The 12,724-nt window shown below is 45.2% G+C and overlaps 1 protein-coding gene across 2 annotated transcripts in view; it reads right to left on the bottom strand.

Moving 5' to 3' along the window:
• Positions 1 to 12,440, bottom strand: part of GNPTAB (N-acetylglucosamine-1-phosphate transferase subunits alpha and beta) — an 86,956-nt gene extending 74,516 nt beyond the window's left edge. Inside the window, exon 1 of one of the 2 annotated variants that reach the window (XM_033220886.1) lies at positions 12,053 to 12,440. In XM_033220886.1, the coding sequence (XP_033076777.1) occupies positions 12,053 to 12,169 (117 nt within the window). In that variant the 5' untranslated portion in view covers positions 12,170 to 12,440. The remainder of the gene's footprint in view (positions 1 to 12,052) is intronic. The other variant, XM_033220887.1, reaches the window with a different exon arrangement.
• Positions 12,441 to 12,724: the final 284 nt, after the last annotated feature.

Genomic DNA, 12,724 nt, shown 5'->3' with positions numbered 1-12,724 from the left:
CCCTTCCTTTACTCAGCCATCTCCTTCCAGATCAAGCTCAGGTGTCACACCATCTGAGAAAGTGTGCCCGACATCCATACCTACCTCTTCAACTGCATTCATCACATTAAGTTTGCCTATTTGCTTGTCCATCTCCCTGTCTGGACTATGAGTTCCTCCAGAGCAGAAAGCAACCTAAATATCTTTGTGCGTCTCTTTTTTTTTTTTTTTCTTTTTTTGAGACACAGTCTCACTCTGTCACCCAGGCTGGAGTGCAGTGGCACGATCTCAGCTCACTGCAACCTCTTCCTCCCAGGTTCAAGTGATTCTCCTGCCTTAGCCTCCCGAGTAGCTGGAATTATAGGCACCTGCCACCACACAACTAATTTTTGTGTGTTTAGTAGAGACAAGGTTTCACCATGTTGGCCAGACTGGTCTCAAACTCCTGACTTCAGGTGATCCACCCACCTTGGACTCCCAAAGTGTTGGGATTACAGGCCTGTGCAACCATGCCCAGCCCTTTGTGTCTTTAGTCAGCAGCAGAGAACCTGGCTGATATAGTTTGGTTGTGTCCCCACCCAAATCTCATTTTGAATTGTAGCTCCCATAATCCCCATGTGTCATGGGAGGGACCTGGTGGGAGCTAAGCAAATCATGGGAGCAGGCTTTTCCCAAGCTGTTCCTGTGATAGTGAGTAAGTCTCACAAGATCTGATGGGAAAGGGCAGTTCCAAGAGGGCATCTGCACATGTTCTCTTGACTGCCGCCATGTAAGACGTGCCTTTGTTCCTCCTTCCCCTTTCACCATGATTGTAAGGCATCCCCAGCCACGTGGAACTGCGAGTACCTTAAACCTCTTTTTTCTCTTTTTTTTTTTTTTTTTTTTTGAGACAGAGTCTTGCTTTTGTCACCCAGGCTGGAGTACAATGACACGATCTTGGCTCACTGCAACCTCCAACTCCTGGGTTCAAGCAATTCTCCTGCCTCAGGCTCCCAAGTAGCTGGGATTACAGATGTCCACTACCACACTTGGCTAATTTTTGTATTTTTACTAGAGACAAGTTTCCACCATGTTGGCCAGACTGGTCTTGAACTCCTGACCTCAGGTGATCCGCCTGCCTCGGCCTCCCAAAGTGCTGGGATTACAGGCATGAGCCACTATGTCTGGCCTAAGCCTCTTTTTCTTTATAAACTACCCAGTCTCAGGTATTTCTTCGCAGCAGTATGAAAATGGACTAATACACTGGCCCTGAGAGAACACCTCTATAAGCCTGTCACATGAACAACTTCTGAAAATTTGCTTTAGAAGCATTATCTAATTTGGAATTAATGAGAGACAGAAATGAAGTGAGAAAATGAAGGGGGAAAAAAGGTATATCAAAGGAAAAAGATAAACTAGAATCCTAAAAAATGAAGCAATTTTGGGAAGTAATCTTAAAGTGGGCAACATGAATTTTAGTCTGATCGTAGAATGAGTTTCACTCCCTGAATGGGTGTGACCTGGTCTTTCTGAAAGATCACTTTTTCCTGTTTAATTTAGTACGCACATGAATCACACATAGGCTGACTAAACAACTGCTAAAGATTCTGCATCTGTATCACAAGATGAGAACCATCTAAAGAACGACAGAAATTTTAAAGAGATATATCATGAATATATATAATCTATTATAGATACACCTGTTATATTTTAGAAGGAACTAGAGGAAGCCTACATATATTAATATACAGTACAAGCTATCTTAAATAAAGCACTTGCTCCCTCTGATTTCATAGCAATCATAACAAAGCACACCGAGGTAAAGAAATCACTGTGAGTTCTTCTGTTCCGTATTTAAGGAAAGATTAACAGGCATAAGCCCACAGGGTGGTCTCCTGTCCTGTCTTCATGAGCACAGTGGCCACATGGAAAACAATCCTGAGATGGGACAGCTGGCACTTAATTAGCTGAGTATCTAGCACCAGGTTCTATACAAGATGTCTTATATACATTAGGCACCTTACTTAAACCACTCTTCCTAAGTTCAGTCACAATCAGCAACAAAAATAAATTTTGATGCTTGTAAGTATTCATTCAACAAATATTCACTGAAGACCTACAAGTAGGGTCTGTGAGAGCAAATGAACTTGTCTATCTCACTTACTTTTGTATCCCAAGATGTTAGTGGAGTGCCTAGCACATAATGGAAGATAAGGACTGGAGGATTTTGCCTCCTAAGCCTCTTGCATCTGTCCATTTCTCTTCCTATGTCCTTCCACTGACCTAGTCCCAGGCCAGACCTGCAGACTAACTGCCCTGCAGTCATTCTTGCCCCTTCTAATTCTGGATTTCTCAACTTCAGCACTATCAACATTTTGGGCTGGATGATTCTTTGTTGTAGGGGCTGTCCTGTGCACTATAGGATGTTTGGCAGGATCCCTGGCTTCTACCCACTAAATGCCAGTAGCAGCAACCCCATGCCATGCCCAAGCTGTATCAACCAAAAATGTTTCTAGACATTTGGCAAAATCGCATCTAGCTAAGAACCACTGTCCTAGAGCTGACTTGACCTCCTCTGTCCTCAGTCTCAGTAATTCTTACCCTTTACTGTTGAACTCAAACAGCATCAAGCAAGAAAGCATCTCCCAGCTGGGCGCAGTGGCTCACACCTGTAATCCCAGCACTTTGGGAGGCTGATGTGGATGGATCACCTGAGTCAGGGGTTCAAGACCAACCTGGCCAATTAGTGAAACCCCATCTCTACTAAAAATTTAAGAAGTCGCTGGGCATGGCAGTGCAAGCCCGTAATCCCAGCTACTCAGGAGGCTGAGGCAGGAGAATCACTTGAACCCAGGAGGTAGAGGTTGCAGTGAGCCGAGATCGCAGCCACAGCACTCCAGACTGGGCGACAGAGCGAGACTCCATCTCAAAAACAAAAGAAAAAAAAAAAAAAAAAAGCAAGCATCTCCTGATCCCCTGCCACCAGACCAAACTGATTCTCACTGCTGGTCTCTTCCACAATGATGCTCTATTTCTTTGCAGCATTTCTCACAATAGTAATGAAGTAGCAGTTAACGTCTGACTGCACCACCAGAATATAAGCTCCTTGTCAGCAGGAGCTGAGTCTGCTTTGTTCACTGCTGGATCCCCAGGGGCCTGGCACAGTACTCAAAAATTAACTACTAACTGAATGAATGAGGCGGTACTCTGCCAGGGCACAGGGATTTGAAGATAAGGAAGATTCCATCTTTGTGACCAGGATGCTGAGCACAGAAATAGCAAATAAGTTTCATCTCCCAGGCAAGCTCAATTAACTGGTACCCAAATTGAGAAGCTGTGCATGTAAAAATAAATTTCTTCTGAGGCAGCAAAATACAAGATACCACATTCCAAAGTGAAATGTTGGGCCAAGATATAACGTTTCTTAAGGAATAGTTGCAAACTCATCCAAATCATGGTAGAAAGGTCCAGGAGGTGGCGATCAGAGGAGGTTTTCACAAGCAGCTGGCATTGTGTGACTCCTGCTCCACCTCATTCAAGGGGGAGCAGTGGAAGTCTGTTTCTCACTTCCTTACGCCCAAGAAAAGGGCTCAACAAAATTACCAAGAGAACTCACTATGGGTCCATGAAGTTGGGCGGGTACCATGTCTGTGTAACACCTGAAAAATATAAAGGGCTGGCCGGCTAAGCTCTGAGGACAAGAGAGAAGTTGTCACTCTGCTGGAATCAGCCCACCCTCCCTAGTCTGAGCAAACAGTGTGGGCCACACACAACGGAGAACTAGCAGAAGGTCATCCTGGGTCTACTCATTGGGCAAAAGAGGCCGAAAGGAGAAGCTCCCATTATTATCAGATTCTTAGGATCTATGGAAGGAATAAGCAGCCAAATGGAACAAAGAGGCATTTGGTCTCATCAGGGGAAAAGCAAATGACCACTCCTGAGCACGGTGGTGGCTGTGGTCTCTGAAGGATGCCCCTTGAAAACACTCAGGAGAGAATAAACTCTGACACCTGCAAATCCCAGAGAGCTCCTGCACTCATTCAGGAAAAAGTTTCCTGTCCTCATTTCCTTCCTTTCTTCCATGTGCTCCAACACAGGAGGGATCAGAAACAGGTTACAGAGCAGAAAGAGAAGCATCAAGTGATGAAAAGTGAGAAGATGCCTACTGTGGCCACCCTCCCTTCCTCAACTGCAGACTTTCTGCCTGCAGCAGGCCTGTACTGGGAGAGGGAACTTAGGCTTTAAGTTGTTATGCTTTAGGACGGAAGACTCTAATTGCTGAATTCACATTCTGTTCTATAGTGTGAAGTGACCACAGAAGTCTCAGGCCCACCTGAATCTTCATCCAGGGGCAGGAGTGCAAGACAACAGAAAGAGACAGTGGAAGATAAAGAATAAAGGGATTGGCTACACATCCCACAAGGTGTGCTTATTCAACATGACAATTACAGCCAGCTGCCCACCCAGCATCACTTATCTATTCTTCTTCTATAAAGGTACCTATCCCTACATAAATATTTGGAGACCAGTCCCCGGATTCAGAGGTAGGTCAGATTGGTCTAAAAGTAACCCCTTTCTCCTTTCAACAGATTTGCTTAAGAATGGCTCTATGAGCATAACTGCGACCAATGCCAGGAAAGGATTGCTGAGGTCCTGGGTCAAGTTATTCCTCCATCTTCTGAGAGTCCTCCCAAAAGCGGCAAGAACACCAAACTGTTAGAGAAATTATTCTGAAACTATGTCTGGGCTTAGGAAGGGAAAAGTGCCAGGATGAACAAGGCCGAGTCTTAGGAAGGCAGGAGGCCACGTATGCGGTGTAGGCAGCTGGTAGGAAGTGTGGCTCTAGAGCTTGTTGGAGAGGCAGCAGGCACGGTTAAGGCCAGGCATGGGGGCTCACATCTGTAATCCCAGCACTTTGGGAGGCCGAGACGGGCAAATCACTTGAGGTCAGGAGTTTGAGACCAGCCTGGCCAACATGCTGTAACTCCGTCTCTACTAAAATTACAAAAATTAGCCAGGTGTTGTGGTGGGTGCCTATAATCCCAGCTACTCGGGAGGCTGACACAAGAGAATCACTTGAACCCAGGAGGTGGAAGTTGCAGTGAGCTGAGATTGTGCCACTACACTCCAGCCTGGGCAACAGAACGAGACTCTGTCTCAAAAAAAAAAAGTCAGGTTAAGTTTTTCTCTCACAATGTGATAAAATTCATTAACAAAATGAACAATATTTAGATCTCAAGAGAAAGACCAAATGCAATTATCAAATCACCATATTAAGTTAAAGGTGTACATCTGATCATTACTAAAAGATTTATAAAGGCACACTTGGGCTGTGTTTAACAAAGCTCCATATTAATATATCCATGCAAGAAAACGAGTTTCACAGATAATTAACCAGATATTAAAAACAGAAACAACCCACTTTACAACTTCTAGAGCAAGGTAGAGGGCTAACAGCTATCACAGACACAATGTCAGCAGTCAAGTCAGGGAAAGGAAATGGGTTTTGACTGAAGCCAGTGTCTTCAAGACATCTGTTGTTCCTGCTCTTCTTTGAGTAACAGCCTCGTGATTATCTTCTGGGGCTCTCCTCTCAGTTCATGTGGTTCAGCTGTGACTGATAGCCCCACCCACTCCCCTATTTCTGGAGATGATCCCAGTGGTTAACAAGGGTATAACAAGGACACTCATTCCTCTGGCTAGGCAGACAGCCCTGAGTCTAGTTGGCACTAATGAGAAAGAAAAGCTTTCTGCTGCAGTTACTGAACTGGTAGAACAGAAGCTGGGGTTGCCAGCAGCAATCTTTGTTCTCATATGAGGAGAGCATGCTGAGAAGTAAACTAAAAGAGGGGAAGGCAGAGGTGAGGAACAGGGACAAAAAGAGATTCCTGGTGACATCATTTGAGCACCTCGATCCACTCCTGCCAGAAACTTCACCATATATATTTTTGTTGTTGTTGTTAACCTTTTTGTTTTGTTTTGTTTTGTTTGAGACAGAGCCTCACTTGTCGCCCATGCTGGAGTGCAGTGGCACAATCTTGGCTCACTGCAACCTCTGCCTCCGGGGTTCAAGCAATTCTTCTGCCTCAGCCTACCAAGTAGCTGGGACTACAGGCACGCACCACCACGCCCAGTTAATTTTTGTATTTTTAGTAGAGACACGGTTTCACCATGTTGGCCAGGCTGGTTTCGAACTCGCCTTGGCCTCCCAAAGTGCTGGGATTACACAAGTGAGCCACCACACCTGGCCTCATCCTGTATTTTTCAATTATCCCAGTTAATAAACTGACTAATAATAAACTAGTTAATAAGCTAGGTCTGAGTTGGGAGTCTGTCACTTGCAATCTAGTGCTGTTAACTAATTCCAGCAGCAATGTTAAACCATCAGTAATTCAAAAAGAAAAAGCAATCACAAACTTTTCTGACATTACCAACTTTATGCTAAAATTACTCCCACCACTTCCTAAAATAATCTTTCCTTGTCTCTCTTCTGTTTAAACTCCTACTTGTCCATGAAGCCTCCCTAAAGCTCATGCCTCCCTGTAAAGGTCTTGGAACTGCCTCGAGGATGTTTCAACCCACAATATTCTTCTGTCTTCTAACTTTCTAAGCAATTGTTGTGTACCAACTCCAGCATTCAATTGCTTATTCCCCTGTGTTGTTATTCAGTCCTCATACATATATCTCAGCCTCATCTCAACTAAAGGATAGCCAAAGGCATGAGCTACAATTGTTTGTATCTCTGACAGCATTTTCCACTGTATATTCTAACAACAGCATCTTCCACTGTACAGTCTAACAGGTCTCAGGTTTTTAGAGAAAGTTACCAGAGCAGGAATGATTCTCAGAACATGAAAAGGTTCAAGTTATAATCTGATCAATCACATTTGAGAAATAAAAGGGAACTATAAACACTGCATCAGAGCAAAAAATTTGCCTTGACTTGAAATAAATTTGAAATGATGTCAGTTAAGATCAACCCAATTCATCGATCCATTCATTCGTGCACCAGTCAAGTATTTATTCAGCATCTACTGGGTACCAATCACTTTCTAGTTGCTAAGAATACAGCAGAGAATAAGACAAGGTCCCTAGTTTGATAGTTAGCTGGCCTATGTATCTCTCTCAACTCCCCCCCCAAAGAAAGAGACCTTTTAAAAAGGCTCTGTGTGGCCATTGGCATTTTCTCTCTAGTATAAAATCCATTACATTGTAATTCATGCTTCTCATGTGAAGCATCCAATAAATGTATATTCACAGAACATTAAAGCTAAAACGAGGCCCTTAGAAATACAGTCTCATAGTTTTTAAACTTTTTTTTTTTTTGAGACAGAGTCTCGCTCTGTAGCCCAGGCTGCAGTGCTGTGGCTGATCTCGGCTCACTGCAAGCTCCGCCTCCCGGGTTTACGCCATTCTCCTGCCTCAGCCTCCTGAGTAGCTGGGACTACAGGCGCCTACCACCACACCTGGCTAATTTTTTGTATTCTTTAGTAGAGACGGGGTTTTACCGTGTTAGCCAGGATGGTCTCGATCTCCTGACCTCGTGATCCGCCCGCCTCGGCCTCCCAGAGTGCTGGGATTACAGGCGTGAGCCACCGCGCCCAGCCTTAAACATTTTTTAAACAATGAAACTTTCCCCATTCCCTGAAAAAGAAGTTTACACAAAACAGAGAAGAGGGGCTACTCCCAACCCACAAGATGGCTGGGAGAAACTCAGTTTGGGAACCACCGAGAAGCAGGCCAGACAGTCCCTGACTCTCAGGCCAGGCCTCTTTCTACTTCATTTGTTGCCTTTGGCCAAGAATACACTCAAATATATCTGTTTAATGAGTGAACTAATCAAATACAAACATAACGAATTTCTTGAAATAAGGCCAGTATGAGACACTGGTCACCACTGAGGCTGAACATAACTCGAGCTAGACCCAGTTTTCAATTCTCCTTTTCACAGAAAATAACTCATTGATTCAAAATGGCAACAGAAAGCAGGAAAGCAAAAGGGAGCACAGAGGTCAGGAAAACATTACTATTCATTACTAGCAGACTCTATGTGAACCTATTTTGCTTCTTTATGTAAGTTAATTCTTGGATATTTGTTTCCATATTTGGATATTTGTTTTCATACTTAGTGCACAAAGGAAGTGATATGCTATACATATACCATACCCCCACACAGATACACACATACACAGTGATCTACAATCCTCTATTAGTAATCCTGAAATCTAAAATGCTCTGAATACTGGAGGGGCTTTTAACTTTTTCTCATTTTTAATTTTATTTTTCTGATTTTTAATTTTTTTTTTTTTCCAAAACAGACCAGTACTAACTAGAGATCTTTTTGTACCTTATTTGGCAACTAAACTTGACCTGCCCTGTACTTATTTGGTGGCAAAATGACCTAAACTGACTTGAGGCTATGTATAGTCTGTATTTTCCTGAGTGTGAGGAATTGTGGACTTGCATATAAATGGTTCGATTAAATAATGATGGCCCTGAAATAAATTTTAACTCAAAAGCACGTTTTAAAATCTATACAGTAGCAACTAACAGAGGACAAACTATTTAAAAATTGGAAGTTTCTAAGCTAAAAAGGATCTTAAGAGCAGTCAATCTAGTAAACCCATTTGTGGAGCTAACAAACTTACAACAGTTTGATACCTGCTACCTACAGCCCAAGGCAGTGCATTTTTATGACCACTAGTCCTCATTCTGAGGGCTCTCCCTGTAGGAGTTTTTTTTGTTTGTTTGTTGAGACAGGGTCAACCAGGCTGGAGTGCGTGGCACAATCATAGGCACTGTACTTCAAACTCCTGGGCTCAAGCAACACTCTTGCCGCAGCCTCCTGAGTAGCTGGGACTACAGGCATGTGCCACCACACCTAGCTAACTTTTTTTATGTATTTATTTTTGAGACAAGGTTCCACTCTGTCACCCAGACTGAAGTGCAATGGTGTAATCACGGCTCATGCAGCCTCAACCACCAGGGCTCAAGTAATCCTCCCACATCAGTCTCCCAAGCAGCTGGGACTACTCTACTTTGTTTTGTAGAGACAGGGTTTCACCATGTTGCTCAGGCTGGTCTCAAACTCCTCAGCTCAAGCAATTCTCCTGCCTCAGCCTGCCAAAGTGCTGGGATTACAGGTGTGAGCCACCACGCCCAGCCTTTATTTTTATTTTTTATTTTTTTGTAGAGACAGAGTCTCCTTTGTTTCCCAGGCTAGTCCAACGCCTGGCTTCAAGCAATCCTACAACCTTAGTCTCCCAAAGTCCTGGGATTAGAGGTGTGAGCCACCTCACCCAGCTTGTTTTTATCTGATACTTCCTTCCCTCAATTCTACTTCTCAAAGTTTGGATGAGTACAGAAAAGGCTTATCAAAATACACCATCAAATACCTGTATATTGAGAGGAGGAGAAGAAGATAACAAATTCACAGTTAATGATCTTCTGAGGGCCAGGCACGGTGGCTCACATCTATAATCCCAGCATTTTGGGAGGCCAAGGCAGGCGGATCACCTAAGGTCCAGAGTTTGAGACCAGCCTGGCCAACATGGTGAAACCCCGTCTCTACTAAAAATACAAAAAAATTAGCCTGGCATGGTGGTGGTTGCCTGTAAATCCAGTTACTCAAGAGGGTGGGGCAGGGAAAATGACTTGAACCTGGAAGGTGGAGGTTGCAGTGATCTGAGATCACCCCACTGCACTCCAGCCTGGGCAATAGAGTGAGACTATCTCAAAACAAAAAACAATGATCTTCTTAGTCCAAAAGGACTTACAATTAGTGAGCTTACAATCCAGTACAATTAGTGAGATTATTAACAAGTCGGTAATATTAACTATATGATCAAAGTATTCTGATTCAAGGATATATTTCAAAATAAGGTTTAAGGACATAAAATAGTTGATAATATAATAGCAGCAGTAGCCATGACCATTTAATGAGAGTCTGTTATGTAGTAGCAACTGTGTGAGGTGCTTTACATACAGGTCTTACTTAATCCTCATTATCAACCCTGCAAGGAAGGTATTCTTGCCTCTGTTTCAAAGATGAGGAAGCTCAGAGAGGTTAAATATCCTTCCCAAGATCAGACAAGGAACAGCCTGGGCTGTTTGAGAAACCATAAAAAGGGGTGCTTGAGAGCATAGCTTGGGCCGGTCGTGGTGCCTCATGCCTGTAATCCCATGGGAGGCCAAAGCGAGCGAATCACGAGGTCAGGAGTTCGAGACCAGTCTGGCCAACATAGTGAAACCCCGTCTCTACTAAAAACACAAAAAATTAGCCAGGTGTGGTGGTGTGCGCCTGTAATCCCAGCTACTCAGGACGCTGAGACAGGAGACTCACGTGAACCCAGGAGGCAGAGGTTGCAGTGAGCCGAGATTGTGCCATTGCACTCCAGCTTGGGTGACGGTGTGAGACTCCGTCTCAAAAAAAAAAAAAAAAAAAACCACAGCTCAGAGCCAGCCTGCCTTGGTTTGAAGCCCAGCTCTGCCACGAATTAGCTGGATTAAGTCATGCAAATGCCTCCATTTAATCACCTATAAAATGAGTATAATAATAGTACCTATCTCGCAGGGGTGATGTTGAGGATTAAATTAGTTAATATTTGTAAAGCAATTAAGAGAGTGCCTGACACCTGTTAAGACCAATATACATATTAGCTATTATTATGATTATTATCAACTGGAGGCAGCATTCAAGCCCAAATCTGCCTAATCATGCAGCTCCTCTTTTCCACTATGCCTTACAAGTTAACCACAGGCCAGCTGCCTGCACCTCTCATGGCACCTGTTGGCATTGTCTGCCTCTCATTTCTCTTGTCTGTTCCAAACCTTATGATCTGTGGCCATTTCAATACTACAACAAAATGTCTCTCTTTTGGTAAACAGCCAGGCATGGAATGAAAGCAAAAGGAAAAGGATATAAAATGAAAAATTCAGGCCAGGTGTGGTGGCTTACACCTGTAATCCAACACTTTGAGAGGCCGAGGCAGGCAGATCACTTGAAGTCAGGAGTTTGAGACCAGCCTGGCCAACATAGTGAAACTCCATCTCTACTAAAAATACAAAAATTAGCTGGGCATGGTGGTACGCGCCTGTAGTCCCAGCTACTCAGGAGGCTGAGGCAGGAGAATTTCTTGAACCTGGGAGGTAGAGGTTGCAGTGAGCCGAGATTGAGCCACTGCACTCCAGCCTGGGGAACAGAGCAAGGATCTGTCTCAAAAAAAATAAAATAAAATGAAAAATTCTAACACCTGATGCCTTTAAGTCACCTTCACACTGCATAGGACTTAATAAACAGTTAACTCAAAATTAATCAAGGCCAAAAAATCACACAAAAGCAATAAGGCACCTAACTACCCACAGATACATTAAGTTGCAACACATGAAACAAAGACTAGCAAGTGCTATGATATTCAGTAGATAGTCCACACTTACACATCTGGAGCTTTCTCTCTTGAAGTCTTTGCTTGAGGTAAAGACTTCAAGCAAACGTATACTATAGCATTTCTAAAAACTACTGTTAATTTTAAAACCTTTTGTAACCTCCTACCAAAAAAAGAAAAAGAAAAAAATTAAAACTAAGAGACAGATTTCAAACCACTTGAAAATACAGCTTTTCTCCCAGTTGCTAAAAGTGGCATTCTTGGGCCAGGTGCGGTAGCTCATGCCTGTAACCCCAGCACTTTGGGAAGCCAACAAGGAAGGATCACTTGAGCCCATGAGTTCCATCAACCTGGGCAACACAGGGAGACCTCCGTCTCTATTTTTAAAAAAGGTAGGCGGGGGGCAGCAATATCTAAAATCACATACATGTCTTCTTTCAGTTCTGACTTGCTCATAGTCTCTGTACACATTTATGAGAAAGAATACTGTATTTGGCCGGGCGCGGTGGCTCACGCCTGTAATCCCAGCACTCTGGGACGCCGAGGCAGGGAGATCGCCTGAGCTCAGGAATTCGAGACCAGCCTGGGCAACATGGCAAAACCCCATCTCTAATAATGAAAAAAAACATACTGTACTGGGGCATCGCGGGGCATGGCGAGGGCAGCGCAGGGTCGAGGCGTCCGGTCCAGGCGGCGGCGCCGCTACTCACCTCTCCGAACTGGAAAGCGGAGACGATGGTGACAACGACGCCCACGAAGCAGACGTAGAGCCCATACCTGTGAGACAGGCAGGTATAGGTCTGTCTCTGCAGGAGCTTGAGCAGCATCACCTCGGCCGCCGCCACGCCACGCCCCGAGGAGCCTGAGCCGCCGCCGCCGCCTCAGCTAGCCGCCATTCAGGGGCCCCGGTCGGCCCGCCGCGCGCAGGTCACAGCCTCCGGGCGCCGCTCATTGCAGCTCCGGCGACAGACGCCCGCTAGGCTCCGCGCCGCGGCCGCCGCTTCCGGGAGCCGGGAGCCCACGCCCTCGGCGCGGCGGAGGCGGACCTGCGGCCGGCTAGGCGGCCGGCGCCGCCCGGGTCTGGCCGGGCGAGAGGCGGCGGCGGCGGGGTCTCCAGCGCCACCTGGAGGAAGGAGGGGCATGGGACAGGCGCGCGCCCTCCCCACCTGCGCATGCGCAGCGGGCCCTGAGGGCAGGGCTGGGCTGGGCTGGGTTGGGCTGGGCTGAGAGAGGCGGAGTTGAGCTGAGCTGGCATCCACTTATCCAGTTGAGCAGGCGACCAAGAGAAAATTGCCCCGTGTCGAGACTGTGCCATAGACGGTACTATAATGCCATAAATATTTTTGTGCATAAAACCTTCTCTGCATTTAGCATTCTCTGCA

This window comes from Trachypithecus francoisi, unplaced genomic scaffold, assembly GCF_009764315.1.
Source record: "Trachypithecus francoisi isolate TF-2019V2 unplaced genomic scaffold, Tfra_2.0 Lachesis_group11, whole genome shotgun sequence".
Lineage (NCBI taxonomy): Eukaryota > Metazoa > Chordata > Mammalia > Primates > Cercopithecidae > Trachypithecus > Trachypithecus francoisi.
Note: the sequence above shows the minus strand (reverse complement) of the source record. Positions and strands in the feature narration are given on the sequence as shown.